The 27,855-nt window shown below is 40.1% G+C and overlaps 1 protein-coding gene across 1 annotated transcript in view; it reads left to right on the top strand.

Annotated features, from left to right (window-relative positions):
- LOC126184219 (protein phosphatase 1 regulatory subunit 21) overlaps window positions 1-27,855 on the top strand; it is a 195,560-nt gene that overhangs the window by 128,724 nt on the left and 38,981 nt on the right. The window contains exons 8-10 of the mRNA XM_049926590.1: window positions 16,406-16,542; window positions 25,301-25,393; window positions 25,519-25,649. Of these exons, the coding sequence (XP_049782547.1) occupies window positions 16,406-16,542; window positions 25,301-25,393; window positions 25,519-25,649 (361 nt within the window). The remainder of the gene's footprint in view (window positions 1-16,405; window positions 16,543-25,300; window positions 25,394-25,518; window positions 25,650-27,855) is intronic.

Here is a 27,855-nt window from a genome sequence, read left to right as displayed (position 1 = left end):
ATATACCATGTCTATGTGTTTGAAATTCTGATTGTGTATTGTTATGCGATTGACATGCAACTGATAAACGTTTCTGTTTGTTATTCAGTTAAGATAAAACCATGAATCAGCTGTGCTGATTGTTGTTGTTGTTGTTGTTGTTGTTGTCTTCAGTCCTGAGACTGATTTGATGCAGCTCTCCATGCTACTCTATCCTGTGCAAGCTTCTTCATCTCCCAGTACTTACTGCAACCTACATCCTTCTGAATCTGCCCAGTGTATGCGTCTCTTGGTCTCCCTCTATGATTTTTACCCTCCACGCTGCCCTCCAATGCTAAATTTTTGATCCCTTGATGCCTCAGAACATGTCCTACCAACTGGTCCCTTCTTCTTGTCAAGTTGTGCCACAAACTCCTTTTCTCCTCAATTCTATTCAATACCTCCTCATTAGTTATGTGATCTTACCCATCTAATCTTCAGCATTCTTCTGTAGCACCACATTTCGAAAGCTTCTATTCTCTTCATGTCCAAACTATTTATCGTCCATGTTTCACTTCCATACATGGCTACACTCTATACAAATACTTTCAGAAACAACTTCCTGAAACTTAAATCTATACTCGATGTTAACAAATTTCTCTTCTTCAGAAACGCTTTCCTTGCCATTGCCAGTCTACATTTTATATCCTCTGTACTTCGACCATCATCAGTTATTTTGCTCCCCAAATAACAAAACTCCTTTACTACATTAAGTGTCTCATTTCCTAATTTAATTCCCTCAGCATCACCCGACTTAATTCGACTAGATTCCATTATCCTCGTTTTGAATTTGTTGATGTTCATCTTATATTCTCATTTCAAGACACTGTCCATTCTGTTCAAGTGCTCTTCCAGGTCCTTTGCTGTCTCCGACAGAATTACAATGTCATCGGAAAACCTCAAAGTTTTTATTTCTTCTCCATGGATTTTAATTCCTACTCCAAATTTTTCTTTTGTTTTCTTTACTACTTGCTCAATATAAAGATTGAATAACGTCAGGGATAGGCTACAACCCTTTCCCTTCCCGACCACTGCTCCCCTTTCATGTCCCTCGACCCTTATAACTGCCATCTGGTTTCTGTACAAATTGTAAATAGCCTTTCGCTCCGTGTATTTTACCCCTGCCACCTTTAGAATTAGAAAGAGAGTGTTCCAGTGAACATTGTCAAAAGCTTTCTCTAAGTCTACAAATCCTAGAAATGTAGGTTTGCCTTTCCTTAATCTTTCTTCTAAGATAAGTCGTAAGGTCAGTATTGCCTCACGTGTTCCAGTATTTCTACGGAATCCAAACTGATCTTCCCCGAGGTCGGCTTCTACCAGTTTTTCCATTCATCTGTGTAGAATTACCATTAGTATTTTGCAGCTGTGACTATTAAACTGATAGTTTGGTAATTTTCACATCTGTCAACACCTTCTTTCTTTGGGATTGGAGTTATTATATTCTTCTTGAAAACTGAGGGTATTTCACCTGTCTCGTACATCTTGCTCACCAGATAGTAGAGCTTTGTCAGGACTGGCTCTCCCAAGGCCGTCAGTAGTTCTAATGGAATGCTGTCTACTCCCAGGGCCTTGTTTAGACTCAGGTCTTTCAGTGCTCTGTCAAACTCTTCACGCAGTATCGTATCTCCTATTTCATCTTCATCTTCATCTACATCCTCTTCCATTTCCATAATATTGTCCTCAAGTACATCGCCCTTGTATAGACCTTTCTGCTTTCCCTTCTTTGCTTAGAACGGGGTTTCCATCTGAGCTCTTGATATTCATACAAGTGGCTCTCTTTTCTCCAAAGGTCTCTTTAATTTTCCTGTAGGCTGTATCTATCTTACCCCTAGTGAGATAAGCCTCTACATCCTTACATTTGTCCTCTAGCCATCCCTGCTTAGCCATTTTGCACCTCCTGTCGATCTCATTTTTGAGACGTTTGTATTCCTTTTTGCCGGCTTCATTTACTGCATTTTTATATTTTCTCCTTTCATCAATTAAGTTCAATATTTCTTCTGTTACCCAAGGATTTCCAGTAGCCCTTGTCTTTTTACCTACTCTATCCTCTGCTGCCTTCACTACTTCATCCCTCAGAGCTACCCATTCTTCTTCTACTGTATTTCTTTCCCCCATTCCTGTCAATTGTTCCCTTATGCTCTCCCTGAAACTCTGTACAACCTCTGGTTCTTTCAGTTTATCCAGGTCCCATCCTCTTAAATTCCCACCTTTTTGCAACTTCTTCAGTTTTAATCTACAGTTCATAACCAATAGATTGTGGTCAGAGTCCACATCTGCCCTTGGAAATGTCTTACAATTTAAATCCTGGTTCCTAAATCTCTGTCTTACCATTATATAATCTATCTGATACCTTCTAGTATCTCCAGGGTTCTTCCATGTATACAACCTTCTTTTATGATCCTTGAACCAAGTGTTAGCTATAATTAACTTATGCTCTGTGCAAAATTCCACCAGACGGCTTCTTCTTTCATTTCTTAGCCCCAATCCGTATTTACCTACTATATTTCATTCTCTCCCTTTTACTACTCTCAAATTCCATTCACACATGACTATTAAATTTTCATCTCCCTTCACTACCTGAATAATTTCTTTTATATCATCATACATTTCTTCAATTTCTTCATTATCTGCTGAGCTAGTTGGCACATAAACTTGTACTACTGTAGTAGGCATGAGCTTCGTGTCTATCTTGGCCACAATAATGCGTTCACTATGCTGTTTGTAGTAGCTTACCTACTCTATTTTTTTTATTTATTATTAAACCTACTGCTGCATTACCCCTATTTGATTTTGTATTTATAACCCTGTATTCACCTGACCAAAAGTCTTGTTCCTCCTGCCACCAAACTTCACTAGTTCCCACTATATCTATCTTTAACCTACCCATTTCCCTTTTTAAATTTTCGAACCTACCTGCCCAATTATAGAATATAGAATAATCTTTGCTTGTGTATTGGTGTGACCACCTCAGCTTCCCAATCTTTAGGCATGGATCTTTTGTCAAGTGAGTGGTTGTATATGATTGCTAATTATGGAACTATTTTATTAGCCTAGTCTGAAAGGAACTTAGTTGCTATACCGTCTAGACTGGAAAACAATCCTTTATTAAGTGATTCGGATTGTTTTGTTACACCGAGGATATCTGCTTCTGAGTTGCTCGTGTTGACAGCTGTTCTTGAATCAAATTATGGGATGTTTACCCTGTCTTCTTTGCTGAAGGAATTTCAATAAACCATATTTAGTAATTCTGCTGTTCTGGCACTATCATTTTTAATATTACCATTGCTGTTGCACATTGAAGGCATTGATTGTGTTTTGCCACTGGTGTACTTTACATATGACCAGAATCTTGTATTGTGGTTTATACAAGCAATAATCTGAACCGAGGCATAAAATATTCCCAGTGATTGTAATTTTTTTTTATCTGTTGAAGTGTACCATCCGATGAGGTAAATATAGTGGAACTCTGATTTAAAATCCGTAGTCCCTGTGGAAAACCCATAAGATCAATGCTAAAAGTTCTAGGTTGCAACGGTTATGGAAAAAGAAGACAGTCGACGCAAAGTGTTCTGAACAGAGCTAATATGTGATCAAGTGGCCAACCACCACGTTTTCTTGTTCCATTTATAACTCAGTCTCATCTTTTTGCATGTATTTCCCATGTACTGTATTTAGCAATAATATCAGTCATCAACCTTTTAAATTGAAACACTGAGCCTCGAAGAGTATGCTCAGTCATGATTGGGGAAATGTCGCCCATTTCCAGATAGTGAACTTTTGTTGGCTGACGATTTGTTAAGTCACACAATAGCCTGCGCAACCACCACACCACACTAATACACATAAAATGAGCTCACATACTGGACGTGTGGAGAGATGTAGCGGCTCTTCAGTGACGGGAATGCAAGTAGGGGTGAAAGTATTTTGTGAAGTGCTGAAAACATATAGTTTCCGTGCAGATGATGTGCTATGACAGAGATGTCACTCAGAAATAGAACAAGGGTTTTGCAATAGCATATTTTAAAGACTTTCATGTTCAAGCTGACATGATGCAGTTGCAACAACTACATAAACTACTCTTGTATATACTTTGCACCACACACTGGTATCGTAGAGATTGGCAGCAGTGATTGTTAGCATGAAGTGAAACTGTAAGACCTGAGCTTCTTTTCAGATTTACATTTTACGCAGCGTACAGAAATTCACAGAACCGACTTCTAAGCTTGTGATGTCAATTGGGGAAGTAAACTCATTTTTTCATGTCTTTGTTTCTCTTGTCAAGCCTAAAATAACACTTTAACAGTGGAGCATATGAAGTGAAGTGCGGCTCATAAGAAAAGCATTAAACAACAACAGCAATGGTGACAAAGTATGTCATAAAGCAAATGTCCGCATTTATGCTTATGGTATAACCATTAAGCTGCTGTGATGTTTTTGGTTGAATTCAACATGTTCATCAGTTTTTGCTTTTTTTATCTGGGTGAGGTCAAAGGATGATCACTCAAAAATACATGTTTTGAATGTATAATTTGTTGTTGTAGAATGTTGGAAAACAACTTGATTACCTTGTACCCAGATACAAATTTCAATTTGTTAATGGGTTTTTATTTGCTGTTACACATCTGTGATTTTTTTAAGAACTGATGAAATTCATTACCACAAATTGTTGTACAAATAGTGTATTGTATATTTAATTTCTGTCAGTTAGACAGATTTTTTACAAAATATTGGGAAGGATTGCGATTTTTAATCATATAAGCCAATTACATGTGTTTTTGCTCATAGTTCGGGTGGCTGGCTTTAACATTTTCCTCAAGTTTCTGTTTTTTAAGCCTGGAACGCATGAAAATGTGAAATAGGGGTTTTACTGTATAGCCTGTCCTGTTGACAGTCCTTTTTGAAATCCAAACTATTTGCTGCTGACTGTGTTTTCAGGTACTAAATGTATATAAAGTTTGTTTTACATTATCTTCTCAAAAAATTTTGCAGATACTGACAGTAACAAGATGGGTCAATAAATCTTTAGTAACATTTTGTCTCCTTTTTTTGTGAAGTAGGTTGACAACAGCATGTTTGTCTCCATAGGAAAGCACTACTATGAAAGAGTCGTTACATAAACTCAATATACTACTAAAGTTCAGGTGGAAATCAATTCATTATTTTACCATAACCACTTAAACATTTATTTTTAAGCAAGTTCATGACATTTAAAACTTCTTTTGGAGATGTTGGAAGTTGTTGAATTTTGAAACTTGTTTTGGAAGACTTTTCTTATGAACTGTAGGCTATCTGCTAAATAAGTGTTCAAGTCTAAATTATCTATTACTAGCAGAAAAAATTACCAAAAGTTTCTGAAATTTTAGGGCTATCTTTGCTCACTTCAGATAACTCCTTCGAAGAAATTTCTTCATTTTCTTGATTTGTTTTTTCTGTCTCAGTTTTTACTGTGTTCTAAATAGTTTTTACATTATTTCTGGAGGAGCTTGTCTTTTTCTTGTGAAAGTACATACATTTTGATGCTGTGATGACTTTTCTTAGATTTTTACTATAGAATTTGTAATAAGTGATTTAACCGTGCCATTGCCCATGTCCCTTCATGATAAGTAGTCTTCCGTTTGTTTTGTTTGATATTCTGATCACCATTTGATTTTGGAGGATATCGGTTTTCAAAATAGTCTGTGACTGTGTTACAGGATGCATTCTGTTTTTTTTTCACTTGCAACAAGAGTATATTCATTCGACAACAATACGGATGTCTGAAGATGAAATTATGTAACTCTGATATCGATAACATAATGTACATATAAATAGCAGAAGTGAAGACAGCTGACAGCAACGTGTCTAACACATTACTCGTGAGTGCTGTTCATATTAAACTTTAGTTGCCTTAAAAACTTGACTGACTACACAAATATCTTCAGTACCGAAGGACCACTTGAAAGAAAAAGAAATGCAACTTTGTGACAGTACTCAAAATAACAGTAATAAAGATGTGAATTGGAACTGGTTCAAAAGTTTCTTTAGTTGTGTCGTACTGTGAGGTGATATTATGTTCCATCTTTTCATTGAAATAGACATGAAGGAAACTTTGCGACTTTAAATTCTAGACGCTTAAAAATGCCCCCCCTTCCCGACAGTGAACTTGTAACATCTCAACAAATGATATAGCTAAATCCAGTTCTAAACTGCAAGTCTTGTGATATACCAGAAATAAATTTGTTACATCACTGCCGTATGTAATTAAAGTATGTTGTGGAAGTATACTACCCTGAGTCTCTCAGTCGTGCACGGAAAACTGGACACCATGTGGCTTGAGGTCAGTGTGTAGGTGTTTGCTATTACTCATAGCATTGTTTCACTTGCATAGAGAGCATTCAAAACCACAGACACTGCTGCCAGAAGGAGAGAAGCAGGTCAACCATCATCAACTACAACAGCACATGACTGTGATATTGGGCAGCAGGCAAGAAGGTACCCATGTCAAGCAGCAGGTGCAATTGCACATTGGCAACTCAGTTTCTGATGGTGCCAAGATCGTAGGGACTGGACCAGTGAGGAGTGGGGTTGTGTGACCTCCTTAGATGAGAGCAGATTCAGTCTGAGCAGTGACAGTGGACATACTCTCATATGGCGAGGGGTGGGAACACACAATGAACCCAGGAACATTCTCCAACAGGGTCATTTTTGATGGGCCAGGTGTCTCAATGTGGGGAGGCTTGATGCATGGATGTGCTGACCACAAAATCTTTGAACGCGGTACACTCACCGGGTAGTGTTATTGTGAGACTGCACTCCTTCCCCACGTGTGTATTTTCAGTGGGACCCCACTTCATTTTTATGGCTGGCAATGCCATTGTACAGAGCAGGTGTAGTAGCTGTTGGAGTGAAACATTTGCTGTGTCCATATCATTTTTTTTAAAGCATCAGGTCACACCAAATGACAAGACCTCAGGGAATTTAGACATCTTTGCTCGGTATGGGTCTAGTGATACCAGGTTTCCTGACCTGGGACTAGTTAGCTCCCTGTATGGTTTGATGGTGAATATCATCAGAGGGGAAAGGAAATGTGTTTTAATTACCTGGGTCGCAAGGATGGCTCTAACCTTAAAAAAGACTCAAGGACAAAGAAAGGGAATGCAGTGGACTCATATTTGGGAGTAGTGGATTTAGAGTCGCTGTCTGTCATTCTGATGTAGCTTTGCTCGGGATTTCTTGGATAAGTTAAGAGAGTCAGTATGCTTCCGTTGAAATGCATGATTTATTCCCCCCCCCCCCCCCCCCCCTTCAGTCTCAAACAGAAAAGAAGAAGAAATATAAGTCCCGGGACAAGGAGCCTGTGGTCTCACCACAGGTCCCATCGCACCCTGATTCTGACCTGTTGTTCATGGATGTCGCCCCCTCCTTGTCGGTGATGGGTGGTGACCCAGCCTGTTCAACCCCCATTTGTATCATCTTTCTGTGGTTATCCAGTGGAATTGTAATGGATATTACCGTCACCTTCCGGAGTAGAAATCCCTTATTTCGTCTTACTCTACAGATTTTGTGGTTCTACAGGAATCCCATTTTAGTGATGATCACTCACAACCAACTGTGGGTTCTGTGTTTTCTGTCGAAAGCGGGTCGACCCCCTGCGGGCCTCTGGTGGCGTTTGTATGTTGGTCCATACGGATGTTGCTAGCGTGTGGATTCCTCTTCAAACTACATTGGAAGTGGTTGCTGTTAGGGTCCACTTCGACTCTGAGGTCATGGTTTGCAATCTTTATCTCCCTCCTTATAGGATTCTTACAACTGCTGCCTGAACTGCTCTTCTTCAGCAACTTCCTCCTCTCTTCCTCCTTCTCGGGGATTTTAATGCTCATCATCCCTTGTGGGGCAGTGCATTTCTATCTAGTCGGGGTCTTCTCATAAACCAGTTTCTTGCAGATCATGACTTGTGCCTTCTTAATGATGGCTCCCCTATTCATTTCAGTGCTGGTCATGGTACCTTTTCTGCCATTGATCTTTCTCTTTCTTCTCCCTCCCTCCTCCCTTCATTACACTGGTTGCCACACGATGACCTTTGTGATAGTGACCATTTCCCGTTGATTCTCTCGCTCCCTTCCAGCTCCCTGATGTACAGGTTACCTCGTTGGTCTTTCCTACGCGCCGATTGGCCTCTTTATACTGCACAGATCATTTTTTCTCCCTTCCCCCCCATGAACCATGGACCTTGCTGTTGGGGGGGGGGGGAGGGGGGGGGGAGGCTTGCGTGCCTCAGCAATACAGATAGCCGTACCGTAGGTACAACCACAATGGAGGGGTACCTGTTGAGAGGCCAGACAAACGTGTGGTTCCTGAAGAGGGGCAGCAACCTTTTCAGTAGTTGCAAGGGCAACAGTCTGGATGATTGACTGATCTGGCCTTGTAACAATAACCAAAACGGCCTTGCTGTGCTGGTACTGCAAACGGCTGAAAGCAAGGGGAAACTACGGCCGTAATTTTTCCCGAAGGCATGCAGCTTTACTGTATGATTAGATGATGATGGTGTCCTCTTGGGTAAAATATTCCGGAGGTAAAATAGTCCCCCATTCGGATCTCCGGGCGGGGACTACTCAAGAGGATGTCATCAGGAGAAAGAAAACTGGCATTCTACGGATCGGAGCGTGGAATGTCAGATCCCTTAATCGGGCAGGTAGGTTAGAAAATTTAAAAAGGGAAATGGATAGGTTAAAGTTAGATATAGTGGGAATTAGTGAAGTTCGGTGGCAGGAGGAACAAGACTTCTGGTCAGGTGACTACAGGGTTATAAACACAAAGTCAAATAGGGGTAATGCAGGAGTAGGTTTAATAATGAATAGGAAAGTAGGAATGCGGGTAAGCTACTACAAACAGCATAGTGAACGCATTATTGTGGCCAAGATAGATACGAAGCCCACACCTACTACAGTAGTACAAGTTTATATGCCAACTAGCTCTGCAGATGATGAAGAAATTGAAGAAATGTATGATGAAATAAAAGAAATTATTCAGATAGTGAAGGGAGACAAAAATTTAATAGTCATGGGTGACTGGAATTCGAGTGTAGGAAAAGAGAGAGAAGGAAACTTAGTAGGTGAATATGGATTGGGGCTAAGAAATGAAAGAGGAAGCCGCCTGGTAGGATTTTGCACAGAGCACAACTTAATCATAGCTAACACTTGGTTTAAGAATCATGATAGAAGGTTGTATACATGGAAGAACCCTGGAGATACTAAAAGGTATCAGATAGATTATATAATGGTAAGACAGAGATTCAGGAACCAGTTTTTAAATTGTAAGACATTTCCAGGAGCAGATGTGGAATATGACAACAATCTATTGGTTATGACCTGTAGATTAAAACTGAAGAAAATTCAAAAAGGTGGGAATTTAAGGAGATGGGACCTGGATAAACTGAAAGAACCAGAGGTTGTACAGAGTTTCAGGGAGAGCATAAGGGAACAATTGACAGGAATGGGGGAAAGAAATACAGTAGAAGAAGAATGGGTAGCTTTGAGGGATGAAGTAGTGAAGGCAGCAGAGGATCAAGTAGGTAAAAGACAAGGGCTAGTAAAAATCCTTGGGTAACAGGAGAAATATTGCATTTAATTGATGAAAGGAGAAAATATAAAAATGCAGTAAATGAAGCAGGCAAAAAGGAATACAAACGTCTCAAAAATGAGATCGATAGGAAGTGCAAAATGGCTAAGCAGGGATGTCTAGAGGACAAATGTAAGGATGTAGAGGCTGATCTCACTAGGGGTAAGATAGATACTGCCTACAGGAAAATTAAGGAGAACTTTGGAGATAAGAGAACCACTTGTTTGAACATCAAGAGCTCAGATGGAAACCCAGTTCTAAGCAAAGAAGGGAAAGCAGAAAGGTGGAAGGAGTATATAGAGGGTCTATAGAAGGGTGATGTACTTGAGGACAATATTATGGAAATTGAAGAGGATGTAGATGAAGATGAAATGGGAGATACGATACTGGATGAAGAGTTTGACAGAGCACTGAAAGACCTGAGTCGAAACAAGGCCCCTGGAGTAGACAACATTCCATTGGAACTAGTGACGGCCTTGGGAGAGCCAGTCCTGACAAAACTCTACAATCTGGTGAGCAAGATGTATGAAACAGGCGAAATACCCTCAGACTTCAAGAAGAATGTAATAATTCCAATCCCAAAGAAAGTAGGTGTTGACAGATGTGAAAATTACCGAACAATCAGTTTAATAAGCCACAGCTGCATAATACTAACACGAATTCTTTACAGGCGAATGGAAAAACTAGTAGAAGCCGACCTCGGGGAAGATCAGTTTGGATTCCGTAGAAACACTGGAACACGTGAGGCAATACTGACCTTACGACTTATCTTAGAAGAAAGATTAAGGAAAGGCAAACCTACATTTCTAACATTTGTAGACTTAGAGAAAGCTTTTGACAATGTTGACTGGAACACTCTCTTTCTAATTCTAAAGGTGGCAGGGGTAAAATACAGGGAGCGAAAGGCTATTTACAATTTGTACAGAAACCAGATGGCAGTTATAAGGGTCGAGGGACATGAAAGGGGAGCAGTGGTCGGGAAGGGACAGGGTTGTAGCCTATCCCTGATGTTACTCAATCTTTATATTGAGCAAGCAGTAAAGGAAACAAAAGAAAAATTTGGAGTAGGAATTAAAATCCATGGAGAGGAAATAAAAACTTTGAGGTTTTCTGATGACGTTGTAATTCTGTCGGAGACAGCAAAGGACCTGGAAGAGCATTTGAACGGAATGGACAGTGTCTTGAAAGGAGGATATAAGATGAACATCAACAAATGCAAAACAAGGATAATGGAATCTAGTCGAATTAAGTCGGGTGATGCTGAGGGAATTAAATTAGGAAATGAGACACTTCAAGTAGTAAAGGAGTTTTGCTATTTGGGGAGCTAAATAACTGATGATGGTCGAAGTACAGAGGATATAAAATGTAGACTGGCAATGGCAAGGAAAGCGTTTCTGAAGAAGAGAAATTTGATAACATCGAGTATAGATTTAAGTTTCAGGAAGTCATTTCTGAAAGTATTTGTATGGAATGTAGCCATGTATGGAAGTGAAACATGGACGGTAAATAGTTTGGACAAGAAGAGAATAGAAGCTTTCGAAATGTGGTGCTACAGAAGAATGCTGAAGATTAGATGGGTAGATCACATAACTAATGAGGAAGTATTGAATAGGATTGGGGAGAAGAGAAGTTTGTGGCACAACTTGACTAGAAGAAGGGATCGGTTGGTAGGACATGTTCTGTGGCATCAAGGGATCACCAATTTAGTATTGGAGGGCAGCGTGGAGGGTAAAAATCGTAGGGGGAGACCAAGAGATGAATACACTAAGCAGATTCAGAAGGATGTAGGTTGCAGTAGATACTGGGAGATGAAGAAGCTTACACAGGATAGAGTAGCATGGAGAGCTGCATCAAACCAGTCTCAGGACTGAAGACCACAACAACAACAACAACAACAACAACAACAACAACAACATTGTAGAGTTGTATTGATGACATCCTACGTGACGTGTCTGACGCGATTGTTTGCGCTGCTAGCCTTGCTGTACTGCACTCATTAGGACTATTTCGCCACTGACAAATCCCGTGTGGTGGAGTATGGCCATTGCCATTGCCATCTGTGGTCACTGTCGAGCTTTGCAACACCTTAAGAGGCACCCATCCATTATCAACCTTATTACCTTTAAACGCCTTCGCACTAAATCCCGTTACTTAATCAAACAGAGCAAACGGATGTGTTGGGAAAGCTTTGTTTCTCCCCTTGGTTCTACTACCCTATGTCACGGGTATGGACTACACTTCGCCCTCTACAAGGTTGCCATCGGCAGTCCAACCTCCCAGGCCTTCACTTCCCAGATGGCCTTTGTACGGACCCGTTGATTCTCGCGGAACATCTTGCGACCCATTTTGCAATGGCATCAGCATCAGCTTCCTATCCGGCTGCTTTCCTTCACCGGAAACAGCGAGCCGAAGCTTCCACCTTATGTTTTATCCCTTGTCAGTCAGAATCTTACAATGAACGTTTTACTGAATGGGAATTTCTTTCTGCACTTTATTCTCCTCATGATACGGCCCCTGGCCCAGTCTCCATTCGTAACCAACTGCTTCAACATCTCAGTGCTCCACAATGGCAACATATTCTCCGGTGTTTAACTGTATTTGGCTCCAGGGTGACTTCCCTTCTCAGTGGAGGGATAGCATCGTGGTTCCTGTCCTTAAACCTGGTAAGAACCCCCTGTTGGTCGAAAGCTATTGGCCAATTAGTCTGACAAATGTTGTTTGCAAGTTACTGGAACGGATGGTAGCCCGTCAGCTCAACTGGGTCCTCGAATCTTGGGATCTGTTGTCCCCTTACCAGAGTGGCTTCCGAGAGGGACGGTTTCTGATCGATCATTTACTTCGCTTGGAATCCACAGTTCGGCAGGCTTTTTCCCACCGCTGCCATTTGGTTGCAGTATTTTTCGACCTTCGCAAGGCCTATGACATGGCTTGGCGCCATCACATCTTTCTTACACTTCATCAGTGGGGTCTTCGGGGCACACTCCAGATTTTTATCCATCAGTTCCTGTTCCATTGGTCGTTCAGTGTTCAGGTTGGTATTGTCTTTTCTCCATGGACCCAGGAGAATGGTATCCCACAGGGTTCCGTATTGAGTGTACTTATTTTCGTCATTGCCATAGATGGACTTTATGGCCTCCGTCGGTCCTTTGATCGCTCCTTCTGTGTATGTGGATGATTTCTGCATTTGGGTTAGTTCCTCTTCAATGGCCTCTGCAAAGTGGCAGCTATATGGCGTGCCCCTGCATGGACCCTCTCACATGGGTTTCAATTCTCTCCTTTAAAATTGCAGGTGGTCCACTTCTGTCGCCGTACTACGATACACCCTGATCTGGAGCTCTGTCTCAATGCACAACGATTACCTGTGGTCCCACAGTTTCATTTCCTGGATCTTCTTTTTGACAATAAGCTCACTTGGCTGCCTCATATCAGACTTCTGAAGGTAGAATGTTTCCGTAAACTCAATGTCCTTCGCTTCCTTGCCCACACCTCTTGGGGTGTGGACCGCTCCGTCCGTCCTCTGCCTTAATCGGGCTTTAGTGCTGTCTCACTTGGACTATGGTTGTCAAGTGTATGGTTTGGCTACTCCTTCCACACTGCACCTCCTGGATCCAGTCCACCATCGTGGTATCCGTTTGGCCAGCGGTGCGTTCCCTACTAGCCCTGTTGATAGTCTCCTGGTTGGAGCTGATATCCTCCCCCCCCCTCCTTTCCTTTCTGTTCGGCAGTCACAGCTTCTGGTTTCTTATGCAATCGCTGTCCGTTCCTCTCTGCTCGTCCTTCCTATTCTAACCTGTTCCCAGACAATGGACGTCATCCACCTGATTCCCGCCTTCGGGCGGGTTTACCGGTTGGGCTCCGCCTTGCATCTCTTTGCCGTGATTTTCAGCTTCCTTCTCTGTTCTGTCTTTCAAACTGTCTGAATGGGCCACATTTAAAACAAGGGACTGATGACCTTGCTGTTTGGTCCCTTCAACTCGTCAACCAACCAACCTTCCCCATCCTTGTCAAATAAGAACTTGTGCTTTGTCTCTAATGATCTCATTTTTTAGCACAACATTAAACTCTAATCTCCTTTAAACTTGATGGTGTGGCGTGTGCTGATGGGATGGATGGTTGTTGAAGTGAAATGGTCATTAGCGGATGATCTCTGGGACACCTGCCTCACCTTGCAATTAGGGTTCCTCAAATAAGTTGGACTTTCCCTGATTCTGTATGGATTTTCCTATCTGCTTTCAGAATGAACATGGATTTTGTTCACAACCAAGATCCTTCCAATGACTAAAAAGTTATTGACAGTGTAGTTCTCCAGAAGAATCAGTCTGATATTTAAAAAATGGAATAGACAGCATCACCTTTATATCCAGAAAACCCTAGAATGTATAACTGTGTTCCAAATTCAGTGAAATTGCTTTGGAATGGTGTACTGCTTATTAAAATGACAACAGCTAAGTAAAGTGAATAGGTCCAAATACAGAGTGTATGGACAATTGCCTATTCTGCTGGGAAAACATAATTCTCCAATGCAAATGAAGGTGTAGTCTCTCTACCCACCCAAGTGATAGTATACCCAGCCGTGACCTTATCAAGTATTCCAAGCTGCAGCACTCCAAAAGTAACTGAAATGAAATTGCCAGGACAGTGCGTGCATGCAAACAATTTGTTTCACTGTATGGAAGACAAAGTAAATACTCATAACTTTCTTAAGTTAGGCATTTAGGAGCCCATATTTACTAGACAATATTTTCCTGTTTTGGTTTATACTACCTCCTCCCAAAATATGTAAAACTAAGAGCTTGCAGAGGAAGGGATTTGTTTCACAATTCAAAGATGAAGTACTGCTCATTGATCTTAAGGTATGCATTTTAGAGCCCATGTTTATGAGAGCTTTTTTACTTCGAAAGATCATTCCTGTCATATCCCTGGATATTGACCATTCCTCCTGGGACACCTTGTAAAGTTTTTCTTAAGATGTTATCAAAAGTGTATTGTTTTCTTTGACTGAGCCACTCACAATATATATTACATTCTTTTATCTTCTGGTCATTTATCTTGGCTGGAATTTGTTGCTACATTCTCCTAACACTGTGATATATTCATATTGTTGCTGTCTATGATATTTGCAGAAATTTCTTAACACAAACATTTCCACATGCATGAGATTATTATGGCACAAGTATTTTTTTCATCAGCAGGCTTCATTGGATCAAGAAAAACATAAATGAGCCTACTATGAAGCCTTTCATGGCCAGATGTCTTAGTTAATGGTTAGTTTTCTGGGTTGTATGGCAGTGATCCAGGAAATTTTTCAGTTCCTGACATTTTGTCCGGAACTGCTGTGGACTACTTCGGAGGTGCTCCTGGCAATGCTGTGTCTTGCCGACTGATGAGTTGGACATCAGAGAGCAACATAAATACTGTCTGAAATGAGCTTGCCAAGTTTACATGTGATCAGTGAAGCTCAAACTTAACTTTAGATTGCACCTGTCAATGATGAAAACTTACCTATCGATTCTGCAGAGTCACTGTCCATATGTTACTAAGTTTTGTGGCTTATTTTTTACTGCTAAAATTACCCTATGCTTTCAATGTTTTCTCTATATAGCTGCGGATAATAGATCATCATTGTAGACAAAATTTTCGTTCCAGAAAACTTCACTTCATGATTTCCTGACTGTAAAGCATGCTCTGCTACAGCTGATTTTTTTCTGTTTTCCCTAGTCGGCAAAAGCTTTTATTTTCTTTCAGTCTCGTATTCACACTTCTCTTGGTAGTTCGAATCTAGATCTTTCCACAAGTACATGGAATCTTACGTACCCCACTTGCCAATAGAGGAGGGCGTTTATTCTTTGCAGATCAGAGTGCTTGACATACCATTATTTTCATAGTTGTTCTAAAAACCAGTCTGATATCATGTTTATATAAAATCTCCCTGGTCTGATCAGTTACTTTTTTTGATAAAGGGGAGAGAAACTGTGTTCTTCCATCGCTGCATTTTGTTGTTGTCACCCTTTGATACATTGTTAGAATTCATGAAGTAAAGTTTTCTGCTACCAAAATTTTATCTACAATGACAAGCTATTATTCATGGCCATGCAAAGAAGCCACCAAACTATATAAGCATAGCGATAATTTTAACAGAAAAGAAGCAGCCATAAAACTTAGTGATACATGGAGAGTGGCTTTGCAGCATCAAGAGAAAAGTTTTTATCCTTGACATGTGACAATCAATAGTTAAGTTTTATCTCTGACAAGAATTATCTCTAGTGATTAAGTGTAAACTCTACCACATCCAGTTTATACAGTATTTAAGTTGCTCTCTAACATTTGACTCGTCAGACAAGCAATATTCAGTGTCACTAGGAGCACCTGTGAAAATGTCCGGCAAGCCCTGGACAAAATTTCAGGAACAGAAAAGTTTCCTGGACCACAGCCATATAACCAAGAAGACTCACCAGTAAACAGATGAGACCATTCAGTCTTAGTTTAAATAGCACAAATGTTACATTTAAAATGTTAGGTTTTGTCACAGATTTCATTGACACACCTCTAAAGTTACACTTGAAATTTTTTGTTAAGGGATATCAAGTTCCTGTAATGGCTATTCAGAACGTATTCAAAACAAGTTGGAGAGGGAGAGTAGGTTTACTGAAGGTGAAAGGCAATCCAAGCTTTTCTTAAAGTTTTCACAATTTTTGTTCAAAACTTAGGCATTAATTATCAGTATAAAATGCTTGTTTTCAGAGTAATCCTGGGAAGATGCATGTTAAAATAGACAACTACTACTTTCCAGCTTGGAAGAGGATACCTTAAACCCGAGCTGTTTGGAGGCAGTCCAGGTTTGTAGCCGGGAAGTGTTTCGATACACTACAGCATTCGTCATTAACTTCATTAAGCTGGCCACATACCTGCAGCTACTGTCATCCCAGAGTAAGTAAATTTTGAGCAGACATTTCTTATTTGAGTACACTTGAACTATTATTAAGAGCCGGCCAGAGTGGCCGAGCGGTTCTAGGCGCTACAGTCTGGAATTGTGTGACCGCTACGGTCGCAGGTTCGAATCCTGCCTCGGGCATGGATGTATGTGGTGTCCTTAGGTTAGTTAGGTTTAAGTAGTTCTAAGTTCTAGGGGACTGATGACCTCAGAAGTTAAGTCCCATAGTGCTCAGAGCCATTTTTGTTATTAAGATAACATTTCATTTAGCTCATCTAAAGTATTTTACTGTTTGTATTCTTGTATTATAGATAAGAAGTTGTTGTGAACATTGTTCTTTTTTGTATGTGCATTGAACTTTTTATTAAAATAATGACACTCTACAAACTCTTAAGAACATGTGTTGTGTTTAGCACACAGAAAAATAAAATTTACTTAAAATTCGAATACCTTGTCACAGGTATTTCGGTAATCTTGTTCTGAAACAAAGCTTAAACTAGGGCATCTTTGTACAGTAGTTTCTTGTCAGAGTCATGATAATATTTGTAATGCAAACGGTACTGTTGCATAATCAAGGACTTGTAAATTAAATGTAATAATGTAATACAATGCTGGAAAATCTAGGACGCAATACAAACAGTGAAGTGAATGAACACAACCACATGCTATTGCCATAGTGAAGGCATTGAACAGTTGACTGACATGTGAACAACAACTTGTTAAGTTGTTAATTATAGTTAATTATCAGACATCCTTCCTCTTGTGGGCCTATTCTTTTGCAAGTATATTTTGATTGAGCTCTGGTCCCCCTACTCTATGCAGCACTCTTCCCTTTATGTCCTGCAAATGCAGCCTCTTCACTATTACTCTCTCTGTATAGGCCTGGCTGGTAATAGTTTGGCTTAGGTCTTGTAATTATCAGTGTCATTGAATTATGCCTCAGTGGACTTGTATAAATCTCTAGCTCTTAAAGGGGACATCATAATTCTCAGCCTTCTAATTCAAAACACTATTAGCAGAATTGACACACAGTTAGGAAGAAAAACACACGAACAAAGGAACGAAGGTTCTCGATTCCACACTTCTCTTAGAAATAGTGACAGTACATGCCCCATAATACAGAATGCATGTATCAAAATAAAATTTGCAGGTGAATTATTTGATAAAGTACCATCATTCTACAAAGGCGAAGCTTTTAGAGAGGATGTGGCAGTACATTTCATTTCATCAAGCAACTAAGACATTGCACTCCTCTCATCATGACAAAGGCAGCTCGGCAACAAAATTATTGGAAAGTAAAACTTGAAGCATACGCAATCAGTCAAGCTGCACTCACCACTTCTCAGATACCAAGTTGTAACTGACATAAATGCAGCAGAAGTACAGAAAGAGCCAGATCGAGATGATATCTTGAAATTTGTTGATGGTGTCCTACAGAGAACTACCACATTTCTGTTAACTTTCAGTATGCCAGTGTTATCTGAATATCTTACAGCATCATCTCAATATCTTACAGCAGGCTTCATTGAACTTAAAGTAAGACATTTATCACAAATTAATGAAGGTGCTTTACTCATACTACCTTAGTATGTAAAGATGATGCAACTTGCAGAAGGTGGAAACCCCCTATGAATCAAAGAAGATATGATCATTCCCACCAAGTGCATTAATTGCAAGGGAAAAAACAGTCAGGGGCTGGTTATATTCTAAGGTCAATAAAGAGAAGAAAATTGAGGAAATTTAAGTAACAAACCTCATACCATATACAGAAATGAAGAAGTTCTTTAAGCCAGTGCAACCATCTAACTTTAGTAGTTCATTTGTTATTGTACTCATGAAATCAGGTTGAGGACTAGTGCCTCAACTAAATAAAGATCTTTAACTCTTGTGCATGAGTCACTTAACCATTCAGACTCCATTGAAATGTGTGTGCCATCTTTGAGTGGTTTATCCCTCTCCTTTGCCATCTCCTTCTCATTGTCATAGAGGTGAATCTGAAACAAGTGATAGAAGAAGAAGAAGAAGAAGAAGAAGAGGTGGTGGTGGTAGTGGTGCCTGTACCATTGACTCTATGTGCACGAGTGTAGATTTCTGATGAAATGGCTTCCACTCTATTTCCTTCGACTTTGGTATGTCTCTGACTGCTGCTCTCCCTTCTGCTGTAGTGGAGGAGTCACTGTGTTCCATTGCCGATGGTCCTCTTTAGTTGCTTGAATTGATTTAGAATTGGACTTGAAGATTGTAATAGAGTGGCCAGTAACAGCAGATTTTCTGGCTGATGTAATCTGATAAGACATCTGTGTTCATCACATCTATCTTTAACACTATGACATATATGGCCTTTGTATGATATCCCACACAGACAAAATCTTACATATTTGTGTCTTTAACCTTGACCTGTTTGGACCCTTGTCGTCAAAGAAATGGTAGAAATAAGTATAATGAATGACTAAATGACAGAAACATGTGATTTCAGATCAGTGATTTATGGCAGATCAGTGGTTGGTGGCACTAAAACATCATTGGCCACAGAGAAACAAATCTATCAAGAGCATGCCTATTGAATCTTGGAGCCGAAAGAAGTAGGTCAAGTTCCAATAACTTGCCTGAGCCAGTACAGTAGTGTCTGGAACTTGTGGCTGGGCTTCCTACACCACAGGGTGTGGGTTCCATTGCTCATTTCTTCAGCATTGGACTCTGGAAGTCAGTGTGCTCTGTGATGACATTAAAGTCCATCCCTCCTGGCACTTGCACTATTCAGCAAACTAATAAATTTGCTTGCCCCCCCCCCCCCCCCCCCCCCACACACACACACCTGAAAATGATGAGCAAATGGCTCAATGAAATTTATGTGGTTTTTTATGATAGTGTCCGACAGCACTAGTGAGAATGTTATATACTTTATTATGTTGGCAAAGTAGTGTCCGACAGCACTAGTGAGAATGTTATATACATTATTATGTTGGCAAAGTATCAAACTGTAGAAGTATCTTTGTTGGGTGCTAGAGATAGAGAGAATCAGAATCAGTGATGTAGCAGACGAGATACTTCATTGCTGAGTACAAAAAATATGCATCAAACAACAGAAAGTCCAGGTTGGAATATCAACAATTATGGAAAGGTTAGATTACTACTCACTGTAAAGATGGAAAGTTGACTTGCAGACAGGCACAGAGAAAAAGACTGTTACACATTTAGCTATCGGGTGCCTGCTGCAACTCAGCATGTTGTCTTTACACTGCATAAATAACTATGAGTCAATGAGAAGAAAGGTGTTCGCAAGTAACAAATGAATGGCAACCATTGAAGCCTACTTTTGGACTACAGTTCATATCTTCCCAGCCACAGCCAGGCAGTTGTGCTCATGAGATGCAGAATAAGTTGTTATGCCATGAGTCACAGTTACCACCAGACTGCATCAGTGCATGAAATGTAATGGTTTGTTAACCCTATTATAACCATGTGCATTTTGTTTGCTAGCAAGAGAGCAGCCCCAAATTTTCTGAGAGTTTGCCATAAGTTTTCTGACAACATTAATATTCCACAAATTTTAAAATGTTGTGTGAGTCAGACCTCTGCTGTAAGCTGTTTGGGTGGGACAGGAGTGGAGGGGCAACTCCAGAGTACAGCAATCATTAGCTCGTCCCATTTTCAACAACTAATGAGCCAGTCACATTAATCTGCAGTGATATTTTATCTTTCATCTCTTGTGAGCTTTACCATATTTTACATTGAGCTTTATTAAAGCATATGCAACACCAAGCCTTTTAACAAATGTTATTTATATTCTTTTGTGAGTAACTAGTCACATATGCATGTTGTGATTTTAACCATTTTAATAGTAAACTTGCTCTTTTATAAAGATACATTGGTCCTTCACAAACTCAGTTTTAAGTCCTTCCTCATAGTACCGTGTTCACTTTAACTGCTTTTTGTCATTCATAAACCTACTCTTCAATACTATCCATTTTCAAAGGATGAAATGGAATACTGTGAAATGATTTCAACACCTAGAACACGGGCACTGGAATGAGGCCTTCCTTGTTCTCCTAAGCACTGGAACTGCCAGATGTTCTCTAAAACCTGGAACATCACTGTAAGATTATGAAGAATAAATTTCTACATTTTACATTATGTAGAATTATATTTATATTCAGCAAGTGCACTGATAATCATGCTATTGAGCATCCTGAGGGAGAGGGGGAGACAGAGACAGGCTACTACTGTTCAAACAAATTTTGGGCTTGCAGCCGGTCGTCGTCCAATACTTCGCACGATATTTCAACTGGGCACCTGCCAGTCATCTTCAGCTGAGCCGTCGCAGACTGGCGAAAACGTCGTCCGTTCCGCAATATATAGCGTACTGTAACTATTCTGCGCATGCGTCGAAAACTTGATAGTTGAACCACACTGCCCGCCGGCAGTGCCCTCGCTGGTGGAATAGCGGAACTCAGTCGCCCTCTGCGTTGCTGTTTGCCACGGCGGTCGACGCAATCTGTCGTCTTCGATTTGAGCAAATCGTGGAGATGATGGGATTCCATGCACTGTCCAGCTGGTAGCCGCTGTCATGGTTTACCAGATTTTCCGCCAGTCGTATTTCTACGGACTCTTTAATAATGGAGTCCCAGAAAGACGTTGCTTTGGACAAAATCATTGTTTTCTCATACTCCATTGAATGTCCAGTAGAAATACAATGTTCAGCAATAGCGGACTTGCTTGGCAGCAGGGGCTCACAGTAGTAAATACTATGAGAATTTCTAAACTGTGTGCAAATATTGGTTTCAACACAAACTTATCCTTTCTTTTAAGTTGACATCCCATAACTGAGCAAGGTGGCTCAGTGGTTAGCACATTGGATTCGCATTTGGGAGGACAAAGTTCAAACCCACATCTGGCCACCCTGATTTAGGTTCTCTGCGGTTTTCTAAATCACTTCAGGCAAATGCTAGAATGGTTCCTTTGAAAGGGTACAGCTGACATCCTTCCCCATCCTTTCTTAATCCAATGAGACCGATGACCTCACTTTGGTCCCCTCCCCCAAACCAACCCACCAACTGATGACACCCCACACTATTCCATGTGCAATAACAACATAAGAAACCACAATAATAATGGTGTTGTTTGCATCGCAATATGTCAGTTACATCGTGCGAAACCAGAATGCGAAGTTGATGAATGAAATGAACAAAACGTACTGCTATTGCACTTCCCGCAACACGATTGTGACCCACATATTGCTTGTAAGCACGATGTGATTGACGTACGTATTCTTACTTTCACTGTTATCACGAGGGCCGAAAGTAGTAATAGGGATTCATGCAACCAGTACTGATTTGTACATATTAGTGTTGTGCATGTTGTATTTATCTACACATAGACTACTGAACAGTACCGGCCAGTGTATGCCATGCCATTACACCACCCAGGTCAACCCTTCAACTCTGCAGTTGAGTACAGGAATGGGCTGCAGTAAGCGCTCTGTGGAAATGGCCCAGTGCGAACCAGGTTGTTCTGTGTGGAAGTACGTACAGGTGCATGGCAACGGTTGACCTGGCCATCCCTTCTAGGCATTTGACATGGTATTCACAAATGAGGAAATGGTTGACGTGATATTACTGTACAGGCACAAGAGCAGCATAGGTGTACATCCAGCAGACGTCATTTGACCTGCCATACCTTCGTGAATATTGTTAGAAGGCTTCATGCAACAGGGAAATTGTCTTCATGCATGCAGATCCGGAGCAAAGGTAACACATGAAGCAGCAGAGGTAGCTGTTTGGCAGTCGCTGCAATAAACCCTCATACAAGCATCGATGAAATGGAGAGATGGATGGGAATCCCTTGAACAAACGTAATACACTTTCGCCACAGGCATAGATACCTCCGTTATCACATGCCGCTACATCAAGATGTCCAGGGCAACAATGATCACAGTAACCTGAAAATATTATCAGTGGATTCTGTGGCAAGGCCATTACTTTATGTGTTTACCATTGAGGCCAAGTTTACAAGCAATGGGAACACCAACTTACACAATATGCACTACTGGTCATCAGAAAACTCTCAATGGATTCGCCGGGTTGAACATCAACGTCAGTGGAGTCTCAATGTATGGTGTGGTGTTTTATTGATGGCAATCTTAATGGGCGACAATACAAGCGGTTCCTGAGATGTACCTTACATTGACTGACGGAAGAACTGAAATGATAATTAAATTGACACCCTAGCTACAAACAGGCGTTGATATACATCGTTTGGGACATGTTGAAAATGTGTGACCCGACTGGGACTTGAACCTGGGATCTCCTGCTTACATTCTAGAGAAGCTGCACGGTCATCAGCATGTCTGTATCTGTTCTTTTGGGAACAGATACTACCTTCATATATAGCTAAAATATGGCTACTCGGCCATTGACGTTCTTGTGCAAACGCACTTGCTATGCCCCAGCTCGTATGGGACTTGGTAAATTAATCTGCCACAAGTATTGAGTGTGATGGGCAAACATCTATTAGGTGCACTACGAATGTTGTGGTGTGGACATGTTGGGAATATGGGGAACATGCAAGAGATAAGTCCCTGCAGGCGCACTATCCTCTGTGCCCTCAGTGACTCAGGTGGATAGAGCGTCTTCCATGTAAGCAGGAGATCCTGGGTTCGAGTCCTGTCGGGTCACACATTTTCAACATGTCCCAAATGATGTATATCAACGTCTGTTTGCAGCTAGAGTGTTGATTTAATTATCATTTCATTCTAGAGAAGCTGCACGGTCATCAGTGGTATTTGTTCTTTCGGGAACAGATACATATATACGTCGTAGCGTTTTAGTTGTGAGACATGTGATTGCACACCGGCATACATTTTGTGTATTACAGAGAAGACCTAGGTTTGTTTCGTAGATACTACTGTATGTTTATGTATGCATTGCACCATCTGCAATGGTTCAGATGTGTGACAATCATGTACCATTGTGTAATTGATGTACAGCTACGTACAAGTAGCATGTATCCCTTTGACAGCCATTAATTTTGTTTACTCTGATGGTGGTTATCAGTATTTCGTTACCGTTATGTCCATTGTAGTACTGTCAAAGTTTAATAATGCATGTACAAGTAAACCGTGTCCTTGTTTTCATTCTGGTTGAGTGGACATCTGTGTGTTTCCCAGGCCACGTGCTAACAGTGTATATAGCTATACATAAGTACAATGTTTGTTGCATCCGAATATGTCAGTTAAGTCACGATTACGAGCAACGTGCAGGTCACTCTTGCAGGAAATGCAATAGCGGCGCGTTTCGTTCATTTCATGTGCCAATTTCACATTCCAATTTCTCAGGATCCAACTTTCTTATTGTGAATGTATGCTTTCCCGGCGTATACAGCTGGCAAAGAGTTCTCGGGCTTCCAGCTGGGTGGCGGTGTCTTCAAACTGCGACATTTCGACGAGTGACATACTCATCATCTTCTGGCGAAGTCTTCGCCATCCATCAATTCATCCGTACCATATGGTCTCCCAAAGAAATTTCATCCCTAATTCTGGAACATCATTGGATTTTAACTGAAATAATGAGAGGGGGCTGTTACCACAGAGTTGAAAGTAGGAAAAAATGTTCTTGTGTCAAAGGGAGGAGGTCAGAACAAAATAGGTAACTTACATCCAACAACTTTATTAAATTTTGGTTGTAGAAAAATTTTCAGAGGAGTTAACAATAGAATGATGCCTCTACCTGTGAAAATGATAAAGCAGCATCAATCCTACCTCCCTGGAGAGTCTATCATTATATCAATCAGAGACTATCGAGATGTTGTAAGTGGCTGCAAGTAACTAAAATAAAATGTGCTATGCTCTTTGTTCACTTCTGTAAAGCTTTGAACTGACTTAATTGCCACTCTCTAGAACAATTACTGAAGCAGGTCTCAAAGAAAGGGATGTACAAGTAATCCTGAATATGATAAAAGGAATCACAGCAAAGACAGCCATCAATATACAAAGAGATGCACCACAAGGTAGTTTACTTTCCATGTTGCTTTTGGCGCTGTCACTGGAAATGCGTCACAGGAGACTGAATGAAAAATTAACAGGTCTGACGATTTCAAAAGTAAACTTCACTCTAAGAGCTTATCCCTATGTTGTTGTTCTTGTGACACACACACACACACTGGAAACAGCATAGCATCAGGTACAAAAGTAAATGAGGGAAAGTGTAAAATATTAAACATCAAAGGGCTTGAAACTGTCTGTGTGATGTGTGCAAGGACAGCAGAAAACTGCTGAAAATTGTAACATAATTGTCCATTAAAAAAGGCCATGAAGAACTGGAAACGCATGATGTACAATGTAAAAGTTGCCATTTTATAATATGTTGGAGTAAGAGGAAAAAAGAAAAGAATTAATTTGCAGGTATGGATATAAATATGTTAATGTTCTGTAATTTTATTATTTATCTGGAGGTGATTGTTTACTGGTCATTAATGTCACTGTTTCTTCCCAAGAACTTTTTGTGTATTTCAATCAGTTCCTGTTGAAATGTATGGCATACATTGAGTGACCGTAGAGGAATGAAGGTCAACTGGTACCACCATCAGTATCATTCCCAGTAAAGCTACAGTATGTTACATTGTGACCCATCGTCATTTTCATTTTCCCCTTTCATACTTTGCTTGTGAATAAAGAAAATTAAAATAATAATTAAAAAAAAAAGAACAGATTGTAATGACAAGATGACAAACTGGCAAATATGTTTACCAAACTTTCAGATAAAAGAAGCTGTCAACATCCTCCCTCATCACAGAGAAGGTTTCTCTTAGAAGTCACAGAAATACTGAAGAATGTTCATGAATCTATTAAAGGTGAGTTATCAGCTGTCATTTCTGAAATTTAGGAAAAGTGTTTTTAAATGATATTATAAATTTGGTAGTGTCTATTGTTGCATATTAAAAAACTTAATTTAGCATGGCAAGAAAATGTGTTTCAGAACTGTCGCGTGCTTATGCAAGCAAGACTCAGGTGGAAAGAGAACTATGCCCCTCCATCACGGATAGGTTGAAGACTACTGATGAATGCCTTGCTGCTTCCTTGACAGCTATGGTTGCTGCAAGTGGAAAGGTTAGAGCATACAAAATGCAAATTAAAAGTTTAATCAATGAAGAAGCTTTATTGGTTTTGGACTGTAGTACATACGAGGAAATCTTGTTGTGTAGTTGAATACCTGTGACATGTAGAAATCATAAGTATACAAATTTGTTTAGTGCCAAATATTGTTACAGATGAAATGTCTTAGTAGTAGTTCCTGATTTGATGGAGTTAACATGTGCCTATGTTATGTAGATGACAAGAATCTGGTGGTAAAATGAGAATTTGCTAATAAACACTAGATAACCAAGCAGTCTCAGGAAACAAATATGAAATGTATTGTGCATTTATAACAGTATATGAAAATTCCACCTTGTGCTGCAGTGAAATGGAAGAGATTTTACAGGATAGAATAAAGAATTAATGGGGGAAAACACAATTTTAATATCTTTCACTACATCCTTAGGTCTTGCTGCTACTCTGCTTGCCTACTTAAATCAGCAATGGTTCTGTTGCTGTGTCCAGACAATTAGCTCTTTTGATTTTGTTTATACAATTCACTGAATTCCTCCAGTCAGTCTGGGAAATTCTTTGTAGAGCAGAATGTTGTTTATCTGAATGGTCTTGTTTTATCTTGTTCTTGATAAAGGCCCAAATTAGTTCAACAGCACTGAGTTTGCAGTATGCCACAGGCAACCACAGAAGTTCAATTTCTTTGTACATTGGGCACAACACTCTCTCCAAAAGGAATTCTATGGTGAACTGAAGCGCATATGTGTTTGTCACATAAATTCTACTGCAGTTTGACATGAGGTGAAAGATCTTTTTTGTTATTTTCAAGTCATTCAATAATAAAATCTTCATTTCATAGATGGATTTCGCAATATGGATTTATCATTTCTGACATGGAACCTGATGTCTAACAGTTGTAGATCTATTGGATAACTTTCTGAGAATTCTTCTGAACCAGCCTTAATCATGTCTGGCATTGTACTCAGAACAGTAATCACTACTGCATTTTCAAATAAAACACAGGCCACTATTTTGCACAAACCCATCTTTGTTTCCAATGTAACACGTAATTATTTCTGGAACTGGCCATGTTTATATTCCACATTTCCACACCTGAAAACTTTCTTTGCAATAGTTCTATCTACTATTTTATGTGTACGTCATTTTTTGTTCCTACTATCCAAACTTTGTGGAATGGTTTGTGTCACAGCAAGTCTCATGAGTGTAGTAAACAGTCTATTCAATGTTTCACCAGTGTCTGTAATTTCTCACAATAACATGCATTTTTTCCCTGCTATTAGAGTAGTTTCCATCAGCACAAGCTGTTTATTGAACTTTTTGTATCTCTGACCCATTTCCGAACAACATGCCAAAGGGTTATTCCATTCAAATAATGAAAGTCTTACACTTCATTCCTCAATTTTTCCAAATTGCTTTTTCACGTGTAAGGTTGGATCTTCCTCTTTATGACTCCTGTGAAAAATATTCCGATGCAGATTTTTGTAGTCAACCAGAACTCCATCTGGTGATACAGAACTTGAAATTCCTGAGTGTTCTCTTTCAGCTAATTACCATACTTTCGGTAGTACTGAGGTAATCAGGGGCTCTCTTTACTGACTGTGAAACAGAACTGCACTAAGGCATCATCATTTTTGATCTCGTAGTAAACATGTGCTTCTGACAAGAAATGGGGACATAAGCAAGGCAACTGTTCAAATATAAATACGGCTCAGACCTGGCAGATTAGCATCCTCAAGGCTGCAACACATGAGAACGCAAAAACAACATTACACACACACTTGATATTTTTCCATTATGTAGCAATATGTTTATGAAAACATAACTGTGAAAAGCGACAACCGGCCTAGGATTTCCAGTTTTCATTTTGTAGATTGTTGCAATTTACCTTATAGTGAAACGTATGAATAGTTTCCATTATTACAACAAAATGAGTAACTGGAAAGCAATGAAAATCTGGCAGTAAATCGAGAACTGTTGTATCTTTAAACTGTGCACGGGAGATCGTTCTTGAAAATGCGGTCTGAGTAGTGTTCCCAAAAACAGTCCATATGGTTCACTTTCGCATAAATATTTCCCCATGTTGTCACTTCCTTTCCAATCAAAATAGGATGTTTACATTTCAAATGACAAAAGGAGTTGATTTAGGAAAGGTGCACCATGTTGATGCTCAATATGTGATTGTGTGTCAAGGAACTCGAAGCCAAGG

This window comes from Schistocerca cancellata, chromosome 1 (genome assembly GCF_023864275.1).
Source record: "Schistocerca cancellata isolate TAMUIC-IGC-003103 chromosome 1, iqSchCanc2.1, whole genome shotgun sequence".
Lineage (NCBI taxonomy): Eukaryota > Metazoa > Arthropoda > Insecta > Orthoptera > Acrididae > Schistocerca > Schistocerca cancellata.
This window is presented reverse-complemented; position numbering and strand designations above follow the sequence as displayed.